General features: G+C 38.6%; 2 protein-coding genes and 1 long non-coding RNA gene across 3 annotated transcripts; 2 read left to right on the top strand and 1 right to left on the bottom strand.

Moving 5' to 3' along the window:
- The first annotated feature begins 221 nt into the window (after positions 1 to 221).
- Positions 222 to 1,075, top strand: LOC140590994 (uncharacterized). Its single transcript, XR_011991877.1, has 2 exons — positions 222 to 561; positions 817 to 1,075. It is a non-coding gene; the product is annotated as an uncharacterized lncRNA (long non-coding RNA).
- Positions 1,076 to 3,244: 2,169 nt separating this feature from the next.
- LOC111850852 (cytoplasmic phosphatidylinositol transfer protein 1-like) lies at positions 3,245 to 15,023 on the top strand. The gene is made up of 11 exons (XM_023825166.2): positions 3,245 to 3,883; positions 4,138 to 4,288; positions 4,681 to 4,801; positions 6,605 to 6,753; positions 8,164 to 8,252; positions 8,371 to 8,378; positions 8,820 to 8,891; positions 9,377 to 9,472; positions 10,012 to 10,167; positions 11,408 to 11,471; positions 13,536 to 15,023. Exons 3-11 carry the CDS (start codon positions 4,754 to 4,756, stop codon positions 13,793 to 13,795), a joined length of 942 nt encoding a protein of 313 aa, XP_023680934.2. The 5' UTR covers positions 3,245 to 3,883; positions 4,138 to 4,288; positions 4,681 to 4,753; the 3' UTR covers positions 13,796 to 15,023.
- A 479-nt stretch (positions 15,024 to 15,502) lies between these two features.
- Positions 15,503 to 23,518, bottom strand: LOC111850870 (ectonucleotide pyrophosphatase/phosphodiesterase family member 7). Its single transcript, XM_023825217.2, has 5 exons — positions 23,246 to 23,518; positions 20,311 to 20,456; positions 19,444 to 20,070; positions 19,070 to 19,286; positions 15,503 to 18,740 (listed from the first exon to the last, which is right to left on the bottom strand). Exons 1-5 carry the CDS (start codon positions 23,490 to 23,492, stop codon positions 18,667 to 18,669), a joined length of 1,311 nt encoding a protein of 436 aa, XP_023680985.2. The 5' UTR covers positions 23,493 to 23,518; the 3' UTR covers positions 15,503 to 18,666.
- Between the last annotated feature and the right edge of the window lie 3,491 nt (positions 23,519 to 27,009).

Consider the following 27,009-nt stretch of genomic DNA (forward strand, 5'->3'; position numbering starts at 1 on the left):
TCTCCCAGGTAGTTAGTTTAATAATTACTGATTCTGATTGGTCAGAGGCTTCACACCTGGCTATCCAAGCATTTCTTATTATTACTGCAGTAACACAGCAATAGCAATTTCATGTTAATTCAGAGTACAGTTCCTGCATCAAACCTGGTTGCATCCAGCATTGCATCACAAATCCACAGTACTTTATGCCTTATTCAACAAAACCCTCCATGGTCCAGTTTAGAGGTCGACCGATGTATCGGTTTTGCCGATTAATCGGCACCGATAGTTGATTCCCGGAACTATCGGTTATCGGCAAAAATCCACGCCGATAGTTTTTCCGGGTTGCGTCAGAGCTGAAGCGGCTGAGAACGGTCCGTTGTCCTTATACAGTGCGAGAGCCAACATATATATCTATGGCAAGAGCCGCCTCTATAGGCGAAAATCGCTGTAAAGCACATGCTTTTGTTTTGACACGTGATACTGTTAGTTGCAAGGAGAGCGCAAGCTGCCTGGAGAGAGCGCAGTGCACGGACAACGCTGACACTTCAAATGCACGTTTAAAACACAGACAGCGAAAAGGTATGTATACAGTACACTACAGTACATGTTTTCATCTCAATATAAAGTAATTCATTTGTTGATTAGATTCTGCATTGGAGAAAGAACAGCAGTATTTTTGTCGACAAGGCTGAGAGGACGCTAACATTAGCAGTACATCAATGATCAAGCGGTTAAAATAATGTGGCAAAAATACACGCAAGTCCGACCCAAATGTTTAATGTCATGATTGTTACCATCAGGAACGCGTTCGATTTCAGTTCTTTTTATCTTCAGGCACAGGGTGCGATTTGCCGGGGGGATGGGGGGATCCGACTGGAGCGCTTCGAAACAGTGAATCTTTTTGCGACGCAGTGTTTTACTGATTCGGAGTTTCAAAAAGCTCTGTTGATACTTTGCTCACCTTCTCTATATAATATATTTGTTGTTTGAAATGAAATCATTACTATTATAGGCCTAACTTACGATGTTTTTATTAAATTTGTTATCACGTAATACAGCTCCCTTCGTATTAAAACCATTTCATGACGTGAAACTCATTATCTGGTTCTTGCCTTAAAAGACGGGTATATAATGAGCGTTGTTAACAGATTACACAAACAGTTTGGTCAACCTCTGCCTATGGAGAGAGAAAAAAGTTTTCAAAATAGAAGCAAATATAGTGGGAGACTACACATATAATATACATTTATATAATTAATATTATATATAATTATAATATTATATAATTATATAATTATTATTATAATTCATTTTGTATGTAACTTTTTTTAAATTTATTTGCAGTGTTACTTTTTCTTTCAGTTTGAAAGCATGTCTTTAATTTACCTCAATATTTATTAATATATTCATATTTATTTCATATAGCACATTTTCATGATTCAGTACTGTTTTTTTGTTTGGTTTTTGTAATAAAGTTTAGTACTATTTTACATGTAGTGTTATGTTTTAATTTAGTTTTTTTTTTTTTAATCCAGTATCCATTTTAAAAACTATCGGTTAATTAATCGGTTATCGGCAAGTACGGACCAACCTAGCTATCGGTATCGGTAAAATTCAATATCGGTCGACCTCTAGTCCAGTTAATTCTGCACAGAATTGATAAAATGCAAAGATGGATCACAGTGTGCTAGCCAATGTCTACTAGAATCTGTGCTAGTTGATATTTGGTCTTCCAGTTACAGACTTTGACTGGAGCTATTGGTCATCCATTTGCCCTCAAGTGTTGCTGCCAGGACCTTCAGAATCAAGCTCCTCTGCTTAATGTACCTCCTTCAGAAGAACTTACACTGCATTTTTGTGTTGCTTCCATTGAAAACCACTCACTGAAAACTTGGTGGTAGCAAATCATTAGTCAATCTGATGATATAGCTAATTGCATTAGCATTAGCTTGCTCAGGAGCTGAATACTTGAAAGCCAGTGGGGACTATGACTCTTTACTATTCAGAAATTCCATCAGTGTATTCTAGGTACTGCACAGATATTGACCACTGGCAAGCAGCCTCTTACCCAGGAGACAAATGGGCTATGTGTTCATTCATTCCCTGAATTAATTTTAAACAGCACAGCACTTGCGTGATTCATAAACCAACAGAATCATTTACAGTGCAGCTGTAGAGATGACATCACCATATAGCCTTCCATGCTAAGTCACAATAGATTTAAAGTATAGGAGGCATAAAATTACATAAATGGGCATAAATAACATGTACTCTTTATGCTTAGTATGTGTGTTTGAGATCTATATTTAATCACAGAATTCCTTGAGCGTGATTTTTTTTTTCGGCATTGAGGAATGAGATCACAGAACAGACTCCATATAGTGTCCTTTTGGGTCACTTTGATTTCTCCTCTGAGATCATCCCCCAATTATGTAGACTTGTCCCATAACTTACATCTCAAATTACACTCTTGTCATTTTATCAGCAGACACTTTTTTATGTCATTCACACATTTGTCGCTGTCCTATTGCTGTTATCACATTTGCCTTAAAAATTAGCTACTGTATGTTTTATGCTTTTGACTAAACAGAGAAAGTAAGAATTTTGGAGGCTGAATGTCTATAATTGTGATGTCATTACCGGTTGTAAGATAAATATGTATAGCATCTTATTGTACCATTACAAACTTGAGTAAATACTGAAAACCATGATTAAATAACTAACCCATTTAGTGTTGTGCTACTAAGTCGTTAACCAGGGGAGTAGTTAGAAATGCATGGGTACGGGGGCTGAGGTTTTACTGGGGGGGAATGATGGCAAACATGTATAATATATATGGGGGCCTAAAAATAAAAACATTTGAATGGGGCTAAAGATCCCCTCTAAAATACCCCTTAACAATGCCCATGTGTTTAACCCTTTCTGGAAATTGTGACTCACTTTCTGAAAGCATAAAGTAGCCAAATAAAAAGTTAAAATCTAGAGTAGGAAATATTTCAAATAAAATCTAGTTGTAATAGGCATTTGCTTACTGTAAAATAAAGAAGTGTCAGAAATTTGGTTATTTACCCATTATGTTGTCAATCTGACATTCAATCAGTCATTCTATTATTGCAAAATAACGCAGAATCTGCCCTACAATTATTATTATTTTTTGCTCTGAATTATTATTTTATCTTGCTTCAACCTATGAGATATTTGCTCCTTTTATAGGATCGTAATATATATGTTATATGTTACAGTATATACAGACACACACAATAGATTTCACTGTGTGGTTTTCTGTAACTTCACAGAGACCTGCCTAATGCTTAGTAGACGGGGTAGACGCCCTTTTATACCGCAGCGTCAGCAAAAACCAGGATCTATAAAACGTATCGGAGGTATCGGGGACTTACCGGGGCTGGGGCACGTGATCGGGGTGTCCTTAAGAAAAAGCACCTGGCCCCTCGTGTGAGCATTAAGCCACTGCGGTAACATGCTGTGCAGCTCAGTTGAGAGTACAGCCCCCGTCTCTTATCTCCGCTTTTAATGAGGAATACGCCTTTCCTGGGTGGGGACTGCGCATCCTTCATCGCGTCGCATACAAGAACAACTCACAGCGGAGTTGTACAGTTAATTAAATAGATCTGCAAGAACATCTAATTTTTCCACTGGACGTGTTCACAGTTAGGCAAGAGAATGCAGTGAACGGCACGGACAGCGATGGAAGTCCGCGGATATGATTCGTATAATTAAAAACAGAGAATAAGGACTTTTACTCGAAACGGATTCATAAATAGTGTAGTAAAAGCAATACAGGCAGATCACTGTACTGACCCTCCAAGTCACACCAGCTCTGCCACCGAAATTAACTTGGTAAAGTGAATGACGCTTGGTATAAGATCTCTGGAACAATTTGGTAAGTTTCACAACTATTCATGTATAATTGTTCAACTATGTAGCTATTATGGTCTTTCATAATAAAAGTAATGATGTATATTGATAAAACCATGAACTGTACATGGATGTTTGTTTAGTATATGAATGAATGAACTTAGGTATGTGACTTAACTTAAAATATACGTTTCATTAGCCTAATTCTACTAATGCAATATTTGCATAAAATGATCTTTTTTCATACAACCGTTTTTCTTTTTATGTTTTCCCAATCAGAATTACTGCCAAAAGCTGATTTGGCTCTGCCTACTTAATAAAATGTAATATTTCCCATCCATCCATCCATCGATCATCCATTGTCCAACCCGCTTATCCTACTGGGTCGCGGGGGGTCCGGAGCCTATCCCAGAAGCAACGGGCACGAGGCGTAATATTTCCCATCTAATTAATATTAAATAATTTCTGTAAATTAATCTTTATTAATTTGGCAGTGAGGAGAATAGATGTAACATATGTATTTGTAAACATATACAGTAGGTGTAAATGTATACAATGGTGAGCATGCAACGCATTCCATAAATACGGTTATCAATTTCAAATAATGTAATGGACCAGATTTTTTACATCCCCCAAAACAGCTTTACACAGATGCCCATTTCTCTCCAGCTACATGCATCTATAACTGTCACTCCAGCCTGTCTCATCCTTAATTAGAAGCCAGCAACTGCCAGCAATCTATTTGTAATATTTATTTATGTATCGCCATGATGTATCGCCAAGAGTAAATAAGTGTCGTTTTTGTTCCTCATTTTCTTGAAGAACCTCACAGGATCTGGAGTGCGTTTCCATTCTGTTGCACCATCAGTCAGTTCACCGCACGTCCTCAGACACCATGCTGCTGAAAGAGTACAGAATCTGCATGCCTCTCAGTGTGGAGGAGGTAAGACATCTACAGCTTATGATGCCTCGGTCTTCCGCTCTGTTAAAATTGTTCTTGAAGATATGTTTATGTAACAAAATAGGAATGACCATGCACCCCTACAGAACAATGAGGTTTATTTTTGATATTAGCAGTTTACCTGCACATATACCAGACCTCACCATGTGCGGAGACACCTGATGATGCTCGCTGACTGACTGAGCAGAGGTTCGACTGGCTGTTTGTATAAGGGTGTTGCAATGTGTCCATCATACTAACATAATCAGTCATGATGCACTTCTCTTATTTCCAGTGTTTTTACCTTTTTCCCCCCAATAATCACAGTGATAACTTCTTCTTTCGAGATCAACAGTTCATTCTTCCCATTCCTGTCTTGAACCTTTAGTCCCTGTGTTCCCTCATGCACTGTGTTATTGACAGAAAGTGGGGTCTGCTTGCATTTAAGGAGTTAAATACTTAATTAGCAATGGTTGTTAATCCAGCCAATGTAAGAAACTAGTCAGTATTTGCTGTAGGTGCAGCCTTGGAGGTTAATACAGGGAGACAGAGATAACAACGAAAAGACGAATAATTATGCTTTTGTAGTAGTACTTATTAATCGGAAAAAAAACTATTACTTTGGCTTCTTAAATTTGAGAACATAATGTAAATAATGAAGACATAAATTGTTTTTCCTTTGGTTTATTAATACTCAGTAATGTAAGTATGCTATGCACCGAGTGTAATCTGCATAAAGCAGGTTAAACCTGGGGTGAACGCCTTGCCCTTCTCTGCTGCCAGACTGCGCTCCTTAGGATCACGGCCATACTGTATGCTTTATACATAATCAATCAGCGTAGCCCCACCTTCTCCCCCCTGCCGTCTCACATCCCCAACAGCAAATCATTATCCGCCGCTGTATCGCTGCTATTTTTAGCCTATTTTGACGTCAGTGTGACGTCAGGGGCCGGGCAGGAGACTGTGATGCAAGAAAGATCCCCGCTCCGCGTGTCCGCGCACGTGTGCGTGTATGTGTGTGTTTGACTTTTTAGCATTTCTCCTGCATGTGTCCTGGATATTTAGCATATCTCCTGAGAATTTTGACTGATGTTCGGTGTGGCAGTGAATCACCTTGTTTATTCATAGCTGTATATCCATGTGTAAGACATGCTTAGCTTATATCAAGGACTTTTGAAAACAAAAGTGTGTTGCCCGTTCTTGACAGTGGGCCTACATGTTTAACAGGGGTAGGCAGTCTTATCCAGAAAGGCCTGTTTGGTATGTGTGTTTTTGCATACAATCTCCTAATAAGATTACTAATTAGAGGACTGATTGGAACAGCTGACCGAAAGGTTACCCTAAAAATGTATACACACTGACCCTTTGCAGATAAGATTGCCCAACCCTGATGTATCATATAATAATGATGGAGACCTTCAGGATCCTCTCTACTGATTGTTGTTAGCATGGTAACTTAGACCAGTGTTTCTCAACCCGGTCTTCAGGGTCTCCCAGACAGTCCATGTTTTTTCCCGGGAGCTGGGAGGGAGCAAAAATGTGAACTGTCTGGGAGTCCTTGATGACGGGGATGAGAAACACTACCTTAGACAACCTTACCGTGATCTAAGAAACAATTTGTGGTGAAGTGTATGCAGAAAGCTCCTTTGAGCATGAAGCTTATGCATTCAGTAGCTCGTCAAGCCAGGCTCGCTCATTGGGGCTGGTCGGTGAGTGCTTGTGCACACGCACCCTATCTTTCCACACTTAGTTTTGGTATATGCACTGTTTATAAAGCTCACTTCATACTGTGGCTTTTCTCCTCAGTACAGGATAGGGCAGCTGTATACTATAAGCAAGCACAGTCACGAGGAGAGCCACACAGGGGAGGGAGTGGAGGTGGTGTGCAACAAACCGCACATGGACCCAGTTCATGGTGAAGGGCAGTTTACGGAGAAGAGGGTCCATCTGTCCAGGTAAGGCAGCATCACAAGGGAGTCACACTCAGCGGTGCACGTGCATTTTTAATTGGCTTCCTGTGCATCCTCAGTGCATTCCATATGCAGTATACAGCACTTTTATATATATATATTCATCAGGGTCATTTGTGTCATTAATGTAATGCTTTCTGATTTCTCTAAAGGAGAAATGGTAATGCTTTACATTAACTTCACCTTCGTAATACCTTTATAATGCATTCATAGAACCTTCATAAGCAGCATGTAATTACACCTATTAACTAACATCATTCAATTATACAATTGTAATCTATGTCATTATCATTGTGCCCTGGCAGTCATTGAGTGATGAACAGTACTTCATACATTCATGCAGCAAGCGTACTTTTAAAAATTATTGGGTTATTTTAACTTCAAAGTTAGAGTTAGGTCTCATAACGATACATATTGATCTTCTGATTCTCACAATTTTTTTTTTCCTTAAATAATTATTGTTTCCTTATTGCACTTGCTGTATCCAACTAAGTCAAAGCACTTGAAAGATGTTATGATTTTATTTGTAATCTATAATTTGGCAAAGAGGATTTTGTCCCCTTCAATTCCTCAATTTTTTTCCTAAGAATACTTTTTCAAAGTGTCCAGTATTTGATATTCTCCATCACCAAAGGATATTCTTCTGGCAAGACCATTTTCTCATTGCATTTTTGCATTCCTACTAATTTTGTTGGATGAAATGCCACATTAGTGACATCTGGAACTAGTAAACTCCTAAACGTTACTGTCCTTTCTTTGCTGGCAAAAAATAGAAGAATTTAATTAAAGGTGGACTGTATATCATTAGCTGTTCTGTAATGTGGATGTCTCATTTTAGATGATTGCAATTGGGCATAATATTTTCAAGCTTCTTCCTATATGGAGATATTTAAATAAGCATTTTTTTCTCTGGGTTAGTGTCTGGGAGTTTTGTAATTCCTTGGGTGTCTGTTTATTTTTAGCTTGCTACTAAATTCCCCCATCTTCTGAATGGTGGAGTAGGAGACGGCCCTGTGGTGATATTTCAGGTTACAATTAACAGGGTCCGTATCCTCCTAGCCACTTTGCAGTACATCCCCTTTAATGACATTATATAATGACGCGTCCCCAATTCCCTCTAGACAGACTCCTTTTTCTGTCAAAGCGATCGGTCATTCTATTTATAGCTGATCCAATTGAGCAGGGCTTTATTTTTAGCGATAGCACTGCGCAGCCTTCTCATCACGACTGAGTGATATACAGTGCTGAACAATATCACTTAATCAAGAAATACTTCATTTCTTTTTGAATTGAGAGGATGGTAATTATTGGATAATTATGGAGCACTGAGTTTCGTATCGATTTTGTATGCACCACTGTGTGATTCTGAGGTATAATTTCTTTGTCGTTCCCCAGTAAGCTTCCCAGTTGGGCCTATGCCGTAGTGCCTCGTCTTTTTTACATCACAGAAAAGGCTTGGAATTACTATCCATACACAATTACTGGTAAGATAAACATCAATTTTAGCATGTTTAATGCAGCCATGAGATTTTTTTTATTTTTTTTTAAAGATTTTTATACTAAAAACATTTCCCTCTTTTCATGCGTGCCTTCTGATGACAGAGTACACAGTAAGTTTTATTTTTTTGTTTGTTTATGTCACATTAAGCTTTGTAAAATGCAGTCAGTAATGCACATTTATATGAAAAAAAAATTCCCGCACATTTTTTGAACATACTTACTGTAGCTCATACGGTGTATTTATAACTCACAATTGATGCACTTAGAAATCACACTTACCTCACTCTGAGATTTCTCTTAATCCTTTTGGGCTAATTAACTGCACAGCTTGAGGATATGTGATGGAGTGGTTCAATTTAGTGTGATCATTATCCCTTGTGACCAATATTATCTCAAAGATAGTGCCTGAACCACACACACACAAAGATATATTTTTTTCCATGGAATAATATTTCTCTTTCTTCTGAATATTTGTGTGTGTGTGTGTGTGTGTGTGCCTCAAAGCTCATAGTTGTGCAACCCAATCTGTATCATTTTGTTTGTATTTGTAGTGCTCCTTTTTGCCGAAGTTTTCGATACACATAGAAACAAAATATGAAGACAATTGCGGAACCAATGAAAATGTAAGTTAAATGGGTAACACATGTCTATAAGAATCTATGAACACATTCATAACACATTAAAATGTGTTCATAAAGCATTATAAAGATGGCTATAAATATTTATAAAAATGCTTTACGTTACAGCCATGTTTATTATGCATAATGCACTACAGATAACTTCATAATGCAGTACAAGGCATCCTTAATTCTTATACTGACCATTATAATGCATTATGAAGGTATCTATAGTGTATTATAGGTGAGAGCTTCATTGGAGCTTATGAAGTAATATAATCAACACTAGTCAATAGAAGGCTGTAATCAAAAGAAGGCTGTAGGCTGTAATTCTTTATTCATTGTTATACCGACTATTATAATGCATTATAGATGACAGCTTTAAGTAAAGTGTTAGCGTTAAATGATTTTTCCTGATGTTAAAAGACAGAAGACAAAAATGGGTACTGTAGCATTGCTGCCATAATCACATTGTTTTGTTTGTGCTTCAGATTTTTGGCTTGGAGAAAAATGCCTTTGACACAGAGGTATGCTTCTTGGACATAGCCCATGACGACATCCCAGAAAGGCATTACAGAATCTCAGAGGTACTTCGTCTTTTTCATTTGTTTTACTACTTGTATGTTTAGCAAAAATAGTAGGACTTTGAAGGAGGTTATATGAAGATCAGTTTATTTTAATTCTGAACCTGTCATCCTCACAACCTGTCATTGAAAATCGTTAAAAGGCACACATCAAATGGCTTAAAGTATATGAAGAACAATCTGGAGCTTTTTTATCTCAAAGAATAGTGACACCCAAATGACTGGAATGGTGTGGTAGCTATTGGGAGGTATTACTGCTAAGACACACATCAGTCAAGGTCCAGTAACTGTCAAGACTCTAAACAGAGCTATTCCTGGGAATGCGATTCAGAATATTTGACCTGGTTCAGAGTGACTTCTTCCCAACTCCAAAGATTATATTCATATAATTTTCTTAATGCTGCACTACGAAGACAGGTTAATCAATGTTAAAAACTCGCTTAGGGCATTGTGAAGATGACCTACTAAAATAACTATGAAGAACACTCCATGAATGCTTTATGGAGTCATTGAAAAGGGGGATGTGTTTGACCCATTTGCAGGACCCCGGGATTTTTTCCTCGACTAAAACAGGCCGGGGCCCACTACAGAAAGGCTGGAAGGAGAACAGCAACCCTGTCATGTGCTCTTATAAACTCGTTGCAGTCAAATTTGAGGTTTGGGGCCTTCAGACGAGGGTTGAACAGTTTGTTCATAAGGTATGACATCACTGTTCCTGACTTCCTTCTTCTAAACATACACATATTCTTAACATAGAGATTTATGTTATCAAATTTAGCTTCTGACATCGCTTTACTGCCTCCAGTGTGTTTTTAGAAGTCCTGCGACAAGAAGAAGAGTAAGAACTAAAAGTGTAAAGAGTTATAGATATCCTATGCTTGGGAACGCTTTTATTTGAAAATAAAATTCAATATTAAATGGCTGTTGTTTTATCCCATTAGACACAATCACTAAAAAAATGGCAATGATGTGTAGGAGAGACAATTTTGTGTACTTATTCTTCAAAGAATCTTCATCATTTAAAGCATGATGCAGGAATATCTTAAATATGTTTGAACTGCACATATAGCCTATATTAAACAAAAAAAACACAGTGAACTCAGCATCACCAAACCACAGGCCGATAGATGTTCTTCTCTCGGCGCCACGTTATATGACTGTTCACAGCTGTCACTAGGATTAGTTTTTTTATGTTTAATAAATATTAATTTTGAAGTTATACACATTCTACATTCACTGAAACCCCTTTATTGCTTATGGTGAAATTGTTTTAAAGGTCACTTGAGTAAAAATACAAAACAAGTATGAATTGTAACACAGAATATACTGACATATTTAAATATTGTAAAATTAGACATAGAATACAGTACCTGAGGATATTGCTTTGGCATGTCATCGTAAATGACTTTTCAAATAATTTCACGTATCAGTACATTACTAGTGTTGGGCAGTTAGCTCGGTTTCCTGATACCGGTAGGGCTGGGGGCTCTGTAACCGTGCCCAGTATGCTTGAATCTCCTATTGTCTCACTGGTATCCCCCTGCAGTCTAAAGATGAGGTTAGGCTAACTGACATCTGTAGAAAAGACCCACAGTGTGTGTACAGTAAGTACCCTGAAATTGACTGGCATTGAGGCCAGGGTGTACCCCAATTCTTGTTCACACACCCCAGACCAGGATAAACACATAAATGGTGGATGGATTATTTGGTTTTCTGACCATACGTACTGTATCTCATTCTGTGTTGGGTTACATAAGTATATAAGCAGCTACTGTAGCAGTGAATTAGAAGCTGAATGTTTAATATCTACTAATTGACATCCATTCAACTAAACCGTTCTTCTGCATGTGGAAGAGAAGGCTGAGATGCTTAAGCCAACAACACGCAAAAAGCTATGTCTTCAGCATGACTTTGATGACTGTGACGTCTCTCTTGCAGGTAATCAGGGATATTTTGCTGGTTGGACATCGCCAAGCCTTTGCATGGGTGGATGAGTGGTATGGTAAGCCATTTCCCTTGTCTTCTCACTTATAACATTAACCTTTACAGAGATTTGGCTGCACAAAACCAGTTGTCCAGAAATGATGATCTTTACACATTTTGATTTCAACACAGCAGGATATTAAAACTGAGGCTTCAGATACTGAGCGCCAAGGCATACAAAACTTTTTTTTTAATTATATGTCGTATTTTAAATTCAGATCTTAAAGTGCACATGCTTTTTCTGTCTTTGCGGATAATAAATGGCACTTGAAAAATAATGAATTCCATCATTTGACTATATGAAACTGCCTATTAATTAAAATGAATTAAATGTTAAAAGTTGCTAATAGGCTAATCTTTTTAGGCATCCTTGAGTGATCATTTTTGGGGCTGCACAGGCGGTCTCCTCCGTGGCGTGGTTTTAAAGATCACGATTTTGGTAAACCAAAGCAAAGGCTACGCAGATGAATACTGAATGCATTCATGCAAGACTACAGCTTCATCTTTGATATATTTTAAATCCATTAATCTTCCAACCCCTAATCCAGTACCGGGTTACAGACTGCAGTGAATATCATGCCTAAGTATTACTGCCTCTGAAAGTCGCCTGTTGCTTTTCTGCACCTGCAGATATAAAGGCTTTGATGTAGGGAAAAGGCTATAGTTCTGCTAGGCATCTTCTCCCTCTGCTGCAGAGGGCTTCCATCTTTAAGCCAGAACCATGCGGTTAGGTGATCCAGCTCCTCCAGACTTGCCGTATGCTTCTTGGGGTTGGCCGAAGGCACTCTATGATTCTATATCAGGGATGGCCAGTCTTATCCAGAAAGGCCTGTTGGTTATGCTGGTTTTCGCTGCAACTCCCTAATTAGGTTTCAAATTTTGAGGACTGATTGGCTGAAGAGTCTCCACACCTAAAGGTTATCCCAGAAACCTGCATACACACTGGCCCTTCGCAGATAAGACCGGCCAGCCCTGCTCTAGATAAATGGTTGGATCATGGAAGATCACCAACCTTCATTATTAATTCTAGTGACCACATATCTGGCGCTTGTTCTGAGAATGAGTAAGCCAGGCTCTACACTGAACAGAACTGGGCTCCTCACAGTGTGCTCATGTAAACAGACAGACTTGGTTAATCCCTGGTTAATCCCTGGTTACTCGCTTTACTAACGAACCCGTTGGACAGTCACACATCTGGCTTTTCTGCTAAACAGGTGCAGTGGGTTTTATTCCTTTTTGTTTCTTTTCTTTTTTTGGTTTTGGTACAAGCAAATGGCTGCCTTGCTCAGTCCCCTGTCTGACTGACTGTCTGACTGTCCTTCTGCTTCCATTAGAATGCTGCTATATTTCCTTGTAGATCTATAATAGTAATAAGGTATAATAAGCTGTTTGACTCATGTCCAAACACAGGTAACAAGTGATTCCATAAATAAATGAATATGACATTCATCTATTTATTGGCGTTATATAAATGCACGTTTCTGTTTTAGCCAGAACCTTTGTGGCAGTTGACACCCAAGGCAACTGGAGAATATTTTAAACATTCATTTCCTCATCTGTAATTTTGCTAATGAGAAAATCCATATATGATGACTTCAGTGAAACCTCTGCCAAATCCAAAGTGTTTTCATTTAAATGGCACTACGCATTTTACTGTTGAAGTTCAGTGCTGTCACCTAGTGTTCAGTGTTGTATACCAGCATAATAATTTTTACTTACATGTACAGGAAAATGTATACATTTATAAAAGGGTTAGTACATCAAATCAGAACAAAAACCTAGAACTTTAAAACATACAGGCAGTTTATTCCATACAACTTAAAAATATATTATCAACAGGCATACATAACAGGAGTGAAGTAAACCTGTACTGAATCAGTGTTTATCTCTGTGTTCTCAGTTTTTGTGTTTGCTTTGACAGTAGTAAGTAGTAATGTACTTTAGTGCGAAATGTGGTGCACTTCTTCCAGCAAAGGAGGGTTTTTCGAGGAAAGTTAACAGAAGCATTTGCATGGGAAGGTTGAAAAATTAAGTGTGGAAGACGTGACAATCTTATCACATTACCTTTTTTTTTTTTATAAAGATATGTCCATGGAGGAGGTGCGGCAGTTTGAGCGGACAATTCAGAGAGCCACCAATGAGAAGATTGGCTTGGTGACCCCCACCATCTCCACGAAAATAGTTCCATCCACGGTAGGCATGCACTGTAGCCCCTCCAGTGCCCCCTCGACTCCAGTCAATGCAGACTCTCCGGAATTCCTAAGTTTGCCCAAAGATCGGCCACGGAAGACCTCAGCACCCAACACTTTAACTCTTCCAGAACTAAAGGAAGGCGCCAATTGACTGCTTCAGAACTATATAAGCCTGCACGTTCCACTTATTCTTTTTCAAAGGACTCATTGCCTTATCAAGCTTATGTCATTAGCAGGGGTGTTGTTAGACCTATTTTAAGGGGGCTTTAATCCCCCTTAAATGTTTTTTAGCCCCCACCCCCAAATAAATGTGTATTTATTGGCTTAAGTCGTGCCATCAGCCCTCCCTAGTAACAATTCAGCCCCCCCATCCATTCATCTCTGATTGCTCCCCTGGTCATTAATTATAATGGATCTGATTTGCTTTAATGTTCTGAAAACCTGCAGTCCAACTTTGGGAGAAGATGACAAGGACAATGAGGAATCATTTTGTTTTTATTTTCAAACAGCATTTTGTTTAATGCATAATGTTGGCTGTTACAAGTGGACAGAATAGTATGAGGATTGGGGTCTAGGCATTCCAGAGAACCCTTGCAATATTGTAACCTGAACACTAAAGATGAACACTTCATCTCATTTAATCAAGGGAAAAAGATATCTATTATACAGGGGGATTCTTTGTTCTGAATTAAGTTAGACTGCTTTAAAAATCCTATTTGTATATGTGATACTTATAGAATACAGAAAATAAATATTATTTTAACCTGTCTTTAGGAATTAGAAAATATTGATAATTTCTTCATAGGTAGGGCAATTTGGACACTTTGAAAATGAAAGATAAGCAAATCCCTTTGCTAATGGATTTGAATATGAATTTCCCATATAAATGCAACTTTCTGCCTTTTTTAGCTGATTCTCTTATGGTTATCTTGTCAAGATTCGTAATAGTCTAGTAAAAGTAATTATATACAGTACTTTTTTATAGATATGGTAAAATTTTTATCTGTTTAACATGGTATTCATATTTATGAAATTGCACTAGGATATTTACGTTGATCACCATTCGCTCTGCTGATATTCTTTCACAAACAAACACTTAAGTAGAATTAAATGGAAATGTTGTAATTGATTATATCTTAGCTAAGAAAAAGGTTACATAGACCATTTGACTGCCTGACATATTTTTTGGAGAAATGCAAATGTTTAGACAAAATTAAGCTAGGTGTCTAATTAGATTTTTTCCTCTGAAAGTTTACTTAAAATATTTGGAAGGGTTCTTAAGCTAAGAGATTTGTATTAGGGTTATCGTATGAATGATATCTCAAATGTCTTACTTTGTGTTCTTTTAATATGTAAAAATATATTGGTATTACTGCTAACCAGTGTCCTTGGTTTTGACTTGCATTCACTCCCAAGCTGTAGCTCTCTGCCTTGGGTCAAAGAAAGTGGAGACGGAGGAGTGGTGCTGCAGGGGGCGCCAGTCTTCAGAAATGCTCATTACTTTTTATTATTCATTTAGTTTTTTCTTCCATTTTTACCTTGCATGTTAAGAGGGCATAAGTGGTCAATTTCTTTTGGAGAACAACTAGTTTTTGTTTGCATTTTATTCAGTTTCAGATTTGCTTTTCAATGTTATGGTGAAAGCCTTGATAAAAGGTAGGTAATTTAAAAGAACTGGATACAAGAAGTTCAAAAGCACGATGTCAGATATTAACTGCAAAACCATGCATGCGAAATCTATCACAATTCCGAAATTCCGAAACCTACTTCTATTGAAAACATATGAGAAGTACAGCAGTACTTCCTACTGTGAAATGTGCATATGGGAACTAGTATATGAGAAACATTCAAACAGCAATCTGTAAGGATGCCTGCTCTTTATTTTAGTTGGGAAAGGAGTTAATACAAATGATTCCAACAACAGACCATTAGACATAATAAAGTTACTGTTTTCCACTGAAAACAGTTTGGTCACTTTTTTTTGATAATGTAGGTATGTGAAGAAAAATTTAAAAGTCAACCAAATTAAATGGAAAGAGCTTGAATAAACAAAGACAATGACACCAAAATCACTCAGATATCTTAACAAATAAGGAAAATATTGGCAAAAGAAGTTCGCTAATTAGCCCTATTTTTTAAAATGGAATGTGTGTAGAAAACTGCGACCAAATACCTAACTTTTTATATAAAAACGCTTGTAGTTTCCTTAATAATCAAGATATCTCAATGAAACTTTCAGGAAGGTGTATCTCTTTATATTCTTCAATCTGAAAGAATAATATATATTCCAAGTATGTCCTTAGTCTGAAATAAAATTGATAGAAGGTGAAGACTGGAATGGTGTATCAACAGACGCCGTGTTGGTTTAGGTCACGTGACCATGTGAATATCTCATCTTCTGCTTAATATGCTGCCTGTCCTGGTCAGTAAACTTTTTTTCTGATCCATAGAAAGCTATGAAACTGCAGGATTAGAAAGATGAAATGATAAACAATATGTCAATTTAGCTTTCAAAAGCGTCACTTAATCATTTGAAGTGGTTTTTGTATGTTGAAATCGAGTGTATTTTTCAACGTTTCCGGAAAAGGTCTAAATGTACACAGAATTGAAAAATTCAAAACGGAGGACGAAGAGGGGTTCCCCATCTATGTTATCAGTGGGAATACCGCGGAATTCCGCAATGCGATATAATAAGAATGCGTATTTTCCGGGGTATACCCAGCGCTCAGATGACCCGATGGTGGAACAGGAATCTGGAACAAAAAAGGCGGCCATGTTGGTCGCGCTCTTCACATACCTAGATAATGTGTGTGTTTTTAAGTGACAGAGTAAGAGACGTACCTCCTGTACGAGGTAATCTCCTGTTTTTGAGATGGAAAGCCGGCAGCCCAGACAAGTGGGGGTCCTATTTCTCAAACCAGATCAAACTTTCTTCAGTCATCTCACTCACAAATAAACCTCATTCATGAACAATTTTTTTGAACAAACATTTTTAATTAAATGACCTTGGTTGAGCTCCTAACTTCAGTAATGTATGCATCTAATGCTTTTCCCAAGATTGATTTCTGTTATGCTAGCATTCCAAGAAAGCTTGTACCAGCCCAGTGCATTGTCATCCAGTCTTCTGAAATAAAGTTTATCTTGGAAGAGTCTAAGTTACTTGGAGGAACACGACATGGGGCCGTTTGGGCAAAAAAATGTGAGGAATGGAAAAAAGATGATAAGGGCAGTCCTCTAAAAAGCAGTAACTGCAATAATCTATTCTCTGTTCCTAAAACCACCTGATTAGGAAAAGGAATTCTGTCTGGTAGATATGGCTGGCAAAATGAAATGTGGTCCAACCGAAGAACAACGCAAGGAGAAAGAAGCCTAAAAGAATAGAATAGAATATGTCTTTATAATCATTGTCACAGGTACAACGATCAATCAGATGGTTGAAACTACATTTCCCGTCAAGCCGCCTCTCCTATATTAGCCGCTCACGCCTTTTCACTCACTTCTGTTCTGTTCGAAGGGAAGAAGGTAAGAGCGTGGGCGCGAGCTTCCAAATAGCCTACAGATAAATTAAGACATATTGGTTATAAGACATGAATAGAGTGCACGTTTCATGGATTTATATTGTTGGTGGGCAGGAGATCTGAGCTGTTGGATTTGTAATTGTAATTTTGGTAAATCCATCAGGTCGACCGGTCAATAAAGGGACGACATCTTAAGACATCCACTCCACAAAAAAATTCTAGGTAATAATTTGGTTGTATAGTAAGACATGAATGATCTTGCTGTTAATGTGTTAATTTTTGTGTCATTGTTCTAAAGTCTTGACAGAGGGAATCATGCAAGAATTCCAATGTTCTTCTAATTCTGTACCTGTGTAAATGCCAAATAAACTTTTGTTTCAATTTGGGACTAAATTGAAAGATAATAACTAGGACTAAATGGAAAGATAAGAGAACACAGAGCCATCTAACTAACTGTGAACTGGAGTACACAGCGAGAGGCATAAACAAGCAGAAACTATCCAGTACATACAATGACTGACAGAGGAACAGGGAAAGGGCAGGCATGTCCATCCATCCATCCATTAACCTCCGCTTATCCGAGGTCGGGTCACGGGGGCAGCAGTCTCAGCAGGGAAACCCAGACTTCGCTCTCCCCGGCCACTTCCTCCAGCTACTCTGGGGGAATCCCCAGGCGTTCCCAGGCTAGTCGAGAGACATAGTCCCTCCAGCATGTCCTGGGTCTTCCCCGGGGCTTCCTCCCAGTGGGACGTGCCTGAAACACCTCAGCAGGGAGGCGTCCAGGAGGCATCCTAAGCAGATGCCTGAGCCACCTCATCTGGCTCCTCTCAATGCGGAGGAGCAGCGGCTCTACTCTGAGTCCCTCCCGAATGACAGAGCTCCTCACCCTATCTCTAAGGGAGAGCCCAGCCACCCTGTGTAGAAAACTCATTTCGGCCACTTGTACTCACGATCTCGTTCTTTCGGTCACTACCCACAGCTCGTGACCAAAGGTGAGGGTAGGAACGTAGATCGACTGGTAAATCGAGAGCTTTGCCTTTTGGCTCAGCTCCTTCTTCACCATGACAGACCGATGCAGCGCCTGCATCACTGCGGACGCTGCACCGATCCGCCTGTCAATCTCCCGCTCCATCCTTCCCTCACTCGTTAACAAGACCCTGAGATACTTCAATACATTAACACAAGAACAAAATTAACACGGGATATACAAAAGCTCAAAAATCTTCCAAGAACTCACATATCGGATGCATGGTTAGCAAGCCATTCTGTCATGTGTCAGCCCAGGGAATGAGGGAAAACAATAGGGACAGAGAAAGGTGCTACACCTAGGAAACACTGAGGAAAGAAAGGGATGGCCAGTGACACCTGCTGGCCAAATTGGGAAACAACAGACAGGACAGGACTAGGCAGGGACCAATCCTGACAGTAGGTGTAGGAGCAAAAGTAAAAATTTTGTAATTAGTTTGTGACAGAAGCCAGATTATTGTACTTTTCTCAATAATACCTATAATAGAAGAAAAATGGAAAATATTGTTGTCGTCAGAAGGAGAAATGACATCTTCCTATTGCCGCTTCCTCCTGAATGAAAAAAAAAAAACATCAGTATTTAAAAACTGAATAATTTATTTTTGTATCAACATAATGCTACTATTCCCATTACAATGTGGACTGATAAAAAGTACCTTGATATATTTTGACATTAATTTTTTGTATTTTGTGCCATGGTATTTTCAAATGAAGATATAATTTGATGTATGCTGTTTGAAAATATTCACCATTCTGGTGAAAAGTGTGAAAGGTTTTTGTTCCACAGCAAGATGTCTGTGATTATGCTAAAAGTGGCAATGTTGCATTCACATGCCGTCTGATTTGATCAGTCAAACCTGGTGTTTCTTTGTCAAACTCACCCAATAGCATTCCCTCTGTAAAGGTTAGAGAGCCATTGTTGGGGGCAGGTGTGACACCCAGGAGTTTGCACATCAGTGGGTAGATGTTGACGCTGTCAAAGGGCTCAGCCAAGTAATTCTTTTTGAAATCAGGACCAAAAGCACGGAAGATGGTCTTCATGTCCATCTCCCCATTGTGAAATCCATGGTCTCCTTTATTAACGTAGAAGATGACTCTCTGCACACAGTAAAACACAATATATTGTTTATGAAAGTTTTATCTAACAAATACTGGACTAGCAATATAATAATAAATATAAAAATAAATAAATATAAAAACTATTGAACTAGTGTACATTAGTTGTATATGGTAAAGAGGGTGAAAATAAACCTACTGAATTCAGGTTGAATCCCAAATCCCCAACAACAACAATGGGCAGGATTCTGCTGTTTTTGGCCAGATGAAAGTCCTCAGGAAGATTTTCTTTTTGGTACACTGTTAAGTTGGGATGGGCGTTTACCAGTGCATTGTAAATCTCCTGCTCTTTCCCCTCTTTGGGTGTGATCATTCCAAAGCCACCATAGTCAAGCAGGTCAAAATGGACATCTTTCCAGAACTTAAGATATTTTGAAAGCAGTATCTCTTCTACTTTAGGTTTCTTCTTGATTGTGGTCATTCCATGGTCAGAAGTAATTATAACATTAAGGCGATGGGTCAACTGATGTTGCTGTATGGACTTCATAAGGTATCCGATGGTACGATCAATCTGCTTAATCATGTCTCTTCTCTCTTTAGTCTCTGGTCCTTTGGAATGCCCTACACCGTCTGGTTCCCCATAGTACAGTGTTACAAAGTCAAAGTCTTCCTGGTTAAACCAGCCCATTACAATGTCAATGTTTTCATGCCACTCTGTTTCATTGCTATCCGGGTGAGCATAGGACTCAACCAAAGCCCGATTCACCGCCTGTCCACTATAATTTGCTCCCCCTCCTGGATAGTGGAATGAAGCCGTTTTTAGGCCCTGGAGAAAAAAAGGCATTTACCTTTAACTTCTTGCATATTGGCCAGCCTTTTGTTCCCTTGTATATAACGGTCAGAAATTGAGATGAGAGTAACACATTATTAAATATATTATTTTGATTGATTGCCTCGTGATGGTTATTCACAGAATAAATATTATCAAATTCATGCCAAGTTACCTTTGATAATAAATATGCTATGTGACTATGTTCTGAGGATTATTATACTTAAAGATTCTCACCTGATTCTGAGCTGTGATCCAAAGAGGTTCGACCCCGTTGTCCCACCAATCGGACTGGTTTTGAGTCGCCTTGTGGGTTAATTTGAGATATGACGTGGAGTTAAACTTCATATTGTGGACCACACCGTGGTCTTCAATCCATCTGCCTATATAACCAAAACAGAAAATCATCACACGTACCGTGTTCAGTTTGTGTTTTTTTCCCGAATGATAGTGCATTTGCATGTATTGCACGTAAACTGCAGCAGAAATTAGTAATTGAAGTTCATCTTGGTTCCTCAAGGTGTCAGGATATTACCAAACACTGTTAAATTTCTACATCACTAGATGAAGGGCTTGAGTATAAGAAGAGTAATACTCGCTTTTTTTAGTTCGTTTTTGACATTTTGTCCTATGGAAAAACATCACCTGTTCCTACTATTTTGTCGTGGTCAAATAAACTAAAAGTATAAAAATTAAAGTGAATATAGTAGTTAAATAGTTCACTGTGTTAGAAACAGGTTTAAAAAGTTTGTTTTTTTAAAAAAAAGAAAATGAGCACAGCAGGCAGATTCCCATGTATCTAATAAACATAGGAACCTCTAATAAAACAAATTATATCCACAACATGCAAGGGCTCAATATATTGCTTAGTCTTCCTGTTAAGAGTTTGATAATCCACTTTATATATCATTACATACCATCATATTTTCATTTAAATATGAATCCAGAATTTAATTACTTGAACTTATTATTTTCTTCCAATGTAATTTACTTGAAATGTTTTACTGTTATGTCTCATGCCTCTCTAAATGTGTAAATGAAATAAACATACACTTGTTATTTTTTTCAGCCCTTGCATGGAATATGAGAACAGACAATTTAACCCCGGCACAAATACAAACCCATTTACAAACAGTTTGCAATAAGATTTTCAACAGCACTCGTTTCACAAATCCATTCCAAATATGTTAAAGATTTACATATAAAGGCTCAGTTAGCAAATTTTCATATCTACTACATTTGTTTTGACTAAAATTTGACTATCATGTGCTAAGCTGAGGCTAGAGAGCAGCAGAGTATAATATAGAGTCAAACGAACACTGACTTAGAGAAATGGACATGTTCTTTATGCATTTCAATCTATTTCCCCATAAACTAACATAATGTATGTAAAATCTGTGTGTCCTCTCAAACCAACATAATGTGTGTAGTATGTGTGTTTCCTCTCAAACCAACATAATGTGTGTAATATGTGTGTGTCCTCTCAAACCAACATAATGTGTGTAAAATGTGTGTGTCCTCTCAAACCAACATAATGTGTGTAATATGTGTGTCCTCTCAAACCAACATAATGTGTGTAGTTTGTGTGTGTCCTCTCAAACCAACATAATGTGTGTAATATGTGTGTCCTCTCAAACCAACATAATGTGTGTAATATGTGTGTTTCCTCTCAAACCAACATAATGTTTGTAATATTTGTGTTTCCTCTCAAACCAACATAATGTGTGTAGTATGTGTGTGTCCTCTGCACCCTGGGTTATCTTCATCTGATTTTCAAAAATCATATATACATTAGAATCTCATCAAGGGGTTGCCTGGAGCTGTGCAATTGTATAATTTGCTTTCCTGAAATACTATATATTCAGTGTAAATTTTTAAGTAATTAACTGTGTAATATGCTTCCATATTGTGCTCATCATTAAAAAGTGCAACTCCCTCATTTTGTAATTTCCAGTCTGGTCACACTACTACTAGCACACTGATGACTCATGAACTCATTTAACTGGTTCTGTATTTCTGGACCTTGTCTGTGGCCTCTTTGTGAGGTACTGAGTGTTTGAGTGTTGACTTTTTTTTTGTTGATCTTGCACATATTGGCCTACTGACATTTCAGACTATGGCTGGATTGTGGCTTTTGGAATATAATTTATCTTTGGTTTTCTTCATCTGCTATTATCGGCTCTTCGATCTACCACCCATGCTTTGAATTACAATTTTTAGATTGTGATTTTGAAATAAACCTGGTGCCTCTGCATTTCAATCTCATCTAATCATTACAGTTTCTAATAGTGTAATATTTCAGTTACATCCACAGGACATTATTGCTCTTTTGTATTATGTATATTTTTTAGAACATACTCCTTTCTACAATATCAATTTATTTCTGGAAAGCTGCTGTTTGCTGAGGCAAACAAGATTCTGGTAATTATTCACTATTTACTATTTAATATCACTATTTAATATCACTATTTACCTGTTACATGCTGAGCTGAGTTATCATGTGTTCAGGGGCCTATATACCGCTCTAATATTTCATAGGCTGTCAGTGGCCATTTTTACCAAGACCCTATAGAGATTGGACAAAGAATGTTTCTCAGGTGTGTTCAAGAGGTCAGTTTCTTTTTCCCTATATCAATCCTATAGTAGTTCAAATACACAAAATTCCTTCAATAAATTCCAAAACTTGTTAAATGGCTTCTGTTTCTGTGTGGTAGTAGTGGATCATAGGATTGTAGAATTAAAAAAAAATGTCTCTCTAAGGTATCTTTGAAAGGTTTAAAGGGAAAGAGCATGTTAAGGAACAAATCAATGAATGAACTAAACATTTAAAGGAGGGTTTAAATTAAAAATGTACTGAATATCCATTTGAACTTAAATAACCCATTAATTGTGTGTTTTGCCAGCTGATAGCAAGAATAAACAATCCCTCCCAACTTCCTAAGTAGTGAAGAAAGAAATTAGGCAAAGAAGGCTTAGGTAGATGGACACACCCCCATGCCGGCTTTCCTCCTAAAGAACTAGCAAATAGGAACATACTGCAAGCTAGTTACTGAACAATTGGTGTCCATTCATATTATCACAGAATTAATGCACATTTAGAGTCACCCAAAACATATGAAAACTATATTACAAAGAAGGCATTGTTGGAAGATTCAATGGACTGCACCCTTACCAGTGATTGTTGTGAAATGAGATGGGGAAGTCATGGTTATCATGGGTGGAGTGATGTATTTGGCTTTCACTCCCTCCTTCACAAGCTTATCCATGTTTGGGGTTTCCACATCTTGGTCATAATCCCATCTGAAGCCATCAAAGGAGATGACCAGGAGCTTGTTGAAGGTCTTTCTCCCTGGACGCGGTTTACATTCTGTGGCCTGTGCCAGAAGGAGGAAAAAAACCTGAATTAGTATTAACTTCATCTTGCAGGCTTTCTGTGTGCAAGGGCCCAATGGCACTGTGAGTCCTTTTTATAGTTATTACTGTAGGGATGGGCAACTTTTGTGTTCAGTCAGGCCATAAAATTTATTAACAGCTATGATGAGGCCAGTCACTTTTGTCCGGTGGGGGGGGGGGGTTGGCTGTTCCAGCTATATATCCCAATTAAACACTCTGGCACTGCCCCAGCACATGCAAACAGTATAAAATTGTATTGCAACAACTAACTTTTAATTGCATTATCTTGTAATATAATATAATATCTTTTTAACTCAGCTGTCTGTTAGGCTGTGGAACATGTGGATCATGCATTATCATAAAATAACACAAATATATAGGCATACATGTGCCCATATTTTAACAGATCAACATATTGTTCGAAAATACTCTCAAAATACTGTATACTGCGGTATAACGTCTGGCCAATTAGATTGTACTTAAAATTAGTTAGCAAAAGTATATGTGATTATAAACATAGAAAACTTTTAAAATGCACACACACGAGAAACAGCAGACTCAACATGAATTACCCAAAGTAAACAAGCCATATAAAGCTTGGGTGGAATTAGGCCTGTCGCGATAGTCGATAAATCGATTAATCGTACGATAAAAAAAATGACCTCGATAATTTTTCTGGCCACGATAATTTCATTTAAATACTTATTTGTTATCCGCGACTGAATGACAACTCTCGTTTCCTTAGCGTAGGAGAAGCGAACCCTCTTGTCAGTTGCATTGTCTTTTGTGTGGGGAGCAGAGCATGTGAGCGGAGCGGAGCGTGAGCGAGGAGCAGAGTGGGCGGAATTTGGTCAGAGTGCGGAGCGGGTTTTCTAATTAAGGCTGGAGCGGTCGCTTTGTCTCGCTCCAATTTCGCTCCGATACCGCTCACACTACAATTCTGAGGCGTGCCCAAATCTACCCAGAATTCATCTGTACAATTATCAAGACTGTTACACAAATTGGCCGAGATGGAATTCGCAAAGTATTTCACAAAGGAAACTGATAAATCATACAAGTGTACTATTCTTATCAAACGTATAGATGACAAGAATGTACAGCAAGAACAACAATGTGGTGAAACTGTTTCAGTGAGTAAAGATTCACTTTGGAATCACTTTTCTCAGAAATATGAGTGTGCTACGCGAACAAGCGGAAGCCAGAGCAAAACGCGTGCAAGTTTTATATGGTTGTAGCATATCAAGTCTATAAAGTAAATTAAAGTATAAAAGCCTATAAAGTAAATATTGGTAATCAAATAAATTCGTTTTGTCATTCAAAGTAGGTCTAATAAGATTTTTTTTTAATTTCACGTAACGTAAAATTTTATTTTAGAGACGTGCTGCATCAACAGAAAAAAATTGAGGAATTTAAAACGTGTCTGTATATTCTTTAGGCTAATAAACCCACTGATTCCTTTATTTTTAAGCCTATTTTTGTGTGGAATGCCATTTCCAAACCTGTCCGTTGTTGCCGATAGGTTGCTTAAAAATGAATATTTTCTGTTCTGACTGGCCATGTTGCCGTTGCTCATATTTCTTTATGACATAAGGCTTCGGTTTAAGGTGACATTTGTTAGGCATGCAGATTATTTGTTCCTCTTTTAAATTGGAGCGAGCGTGGAGCGATTTGACTGGAGCTGGAGGACATTTTAGTGGAGCGAGGAGCGGTGTTGAGCGGAGCGGCTTAGTGCGAATTAGAGCGGAGGAGCGGGCGGAGCCAACAGCCTCGTGAGCGAGGAGCGGAAATTCTCACCGCTCCGCTCCGCTCACATGCTCTGGTGGGGAGGCGGCGCTTGTCAGTCACATGGACTTTGTGTGGGAAGGCGGGAGTGCTCGAGGCAACTGCAGAGAAGAGCAAAAAGACGAGACGCAAGTTGTGACATGGAATTGGTTTCAAAGCCAAACAAGACAGCTGCCATGTGGGAGCACTTCGGATTCAAACCGAATGACTGTGGTGAACCACTTTTTTGCATATGGCTTGAGGCTTTTTGTTTGTTTGTTTACAAAGGTCCTAACAGGTAGTTTTGCCTGTTATGGAATGCATGTTGAGCCTATTGTTTAATATTTTTTGAAGTGCAATTTTGTTTACATCCATTTTATTTATTGTTTTTGGTATTTATTCAAGTGCATTTTTTGTTAACAGAGACTGAGAGTCCATTGCTTTTATTGTTTTTGGTTGTTTTGTTCATTGCAATTGTGGATATTTAAAATGTTTTCCATTTTCAGTGTTAAATAGTCTAAAAATAAACGTTTTTGAATTTTGAAAGGCGTATGTGAAAGGCATTGAAAGGCATTCTCTCCCTCCCCATCCACTACACTACACACCCAGGATTTCCCTTCCCCCTTACTGACCCAGTTTACCAGTCTTACAGTTGATGAGATCATGAAAGTCATCTCATCTTCCAACCCTACCACCTGCCCACTGGATCCAATCCCTTCCACATTGCTCCAGACAATCTCTCTGGACCTTCTCCCCTTCATCACCACTATCATTAATGGCTCCATAACTTCCGGTCATGTACCAACAGCATTCAAAATAGCCAGGGTCATTTCCATCTTGAAAAAACCCACTCTAAATCCCTCGGACACTTGCAACTACCGACCAGTATCTCTTCTTTCCTTCCTTTCAAAAATCCTCGAACGCACAGTCTACAACCAGCTCTCTCTTTACCTCTCTCAGAACAACCTCCAGGATCCTAATCAGTCTGGCTTCAAAGCAGCTCACTCCACAGAGACTGCCCTCTTAGCAGTAACTGAGAAGCTGCATGCTGCTAGGTCAGCTAAGCTGTCATCTGTCCTCATCCTTCTTGACCTATCAGCAGCATTTGACACGGTTAACCACAAGACTCTCCTATCCATCCTTAGGAGTCTTGGCATTGGTGGTTTGGCTTGGCAATGGCTTGCATCCTACCTCGAAGGCCGATCATACAAAGTGACATGGAAAGGACTCACATCTACCCCACGTAGTCTCTTCACTGGCGTCCCTCAGGGCTCAGTTCTTGGCCCACTCCTGTTCTCCCTCTATACCAAATCTCTTGGTGAGGTCATATCCTCTCATGGCTTCTCATACCACTGCTATGCAGATGACACTCAACTCATCCTCTCGTTCCCTCCTTCAGACACTCATGTCTCCACTAAGATATCTGCATGTCTAGCTGATATCTCATCTTGGATGACCGCTCACCAACTGAAACTCAACCCTAGTAAAACGGAACTGCTGTACATCCCTGCTGACTCATCCCCCCTCCTGGACCTTGCGATCTCCCTCGACAACTCCCTGATCCGTCCTTCGGTTTCTGCTCGCAACCTTGGGGTTACCATGGACAATCGTCTATCCTTTTCCTCTCATATCGCCAACGTTTCCCGCTCTTGTCGGTTTCTCCTGTTTAATATCAGAAGGATACGTCCATTTCTTTCCACACAGGCTACCCAGATACTCGTTCAGTCCCTCGTCATCTCCCGCCTTGACTACTGCAACTCGCTCCTAGCGGGTTTACCACTG

The sequence above is a fragment of the Paramormyrops kingsleyae genome, chromosome 5 (assembly GCF_048594095.1).
Source record: "Paramormyrops kingsleyae isolate MSU_618 chromosome 5, PKINGS_0.4, whole genome shotgun sequence".
Lineage (NCBI taxonomy): Eukaryota > Metazoa > Chordata > Actinopteri > Osteoglossiformes > Mormyridae > Paramormyrops > Paramormyrops kingsleyae.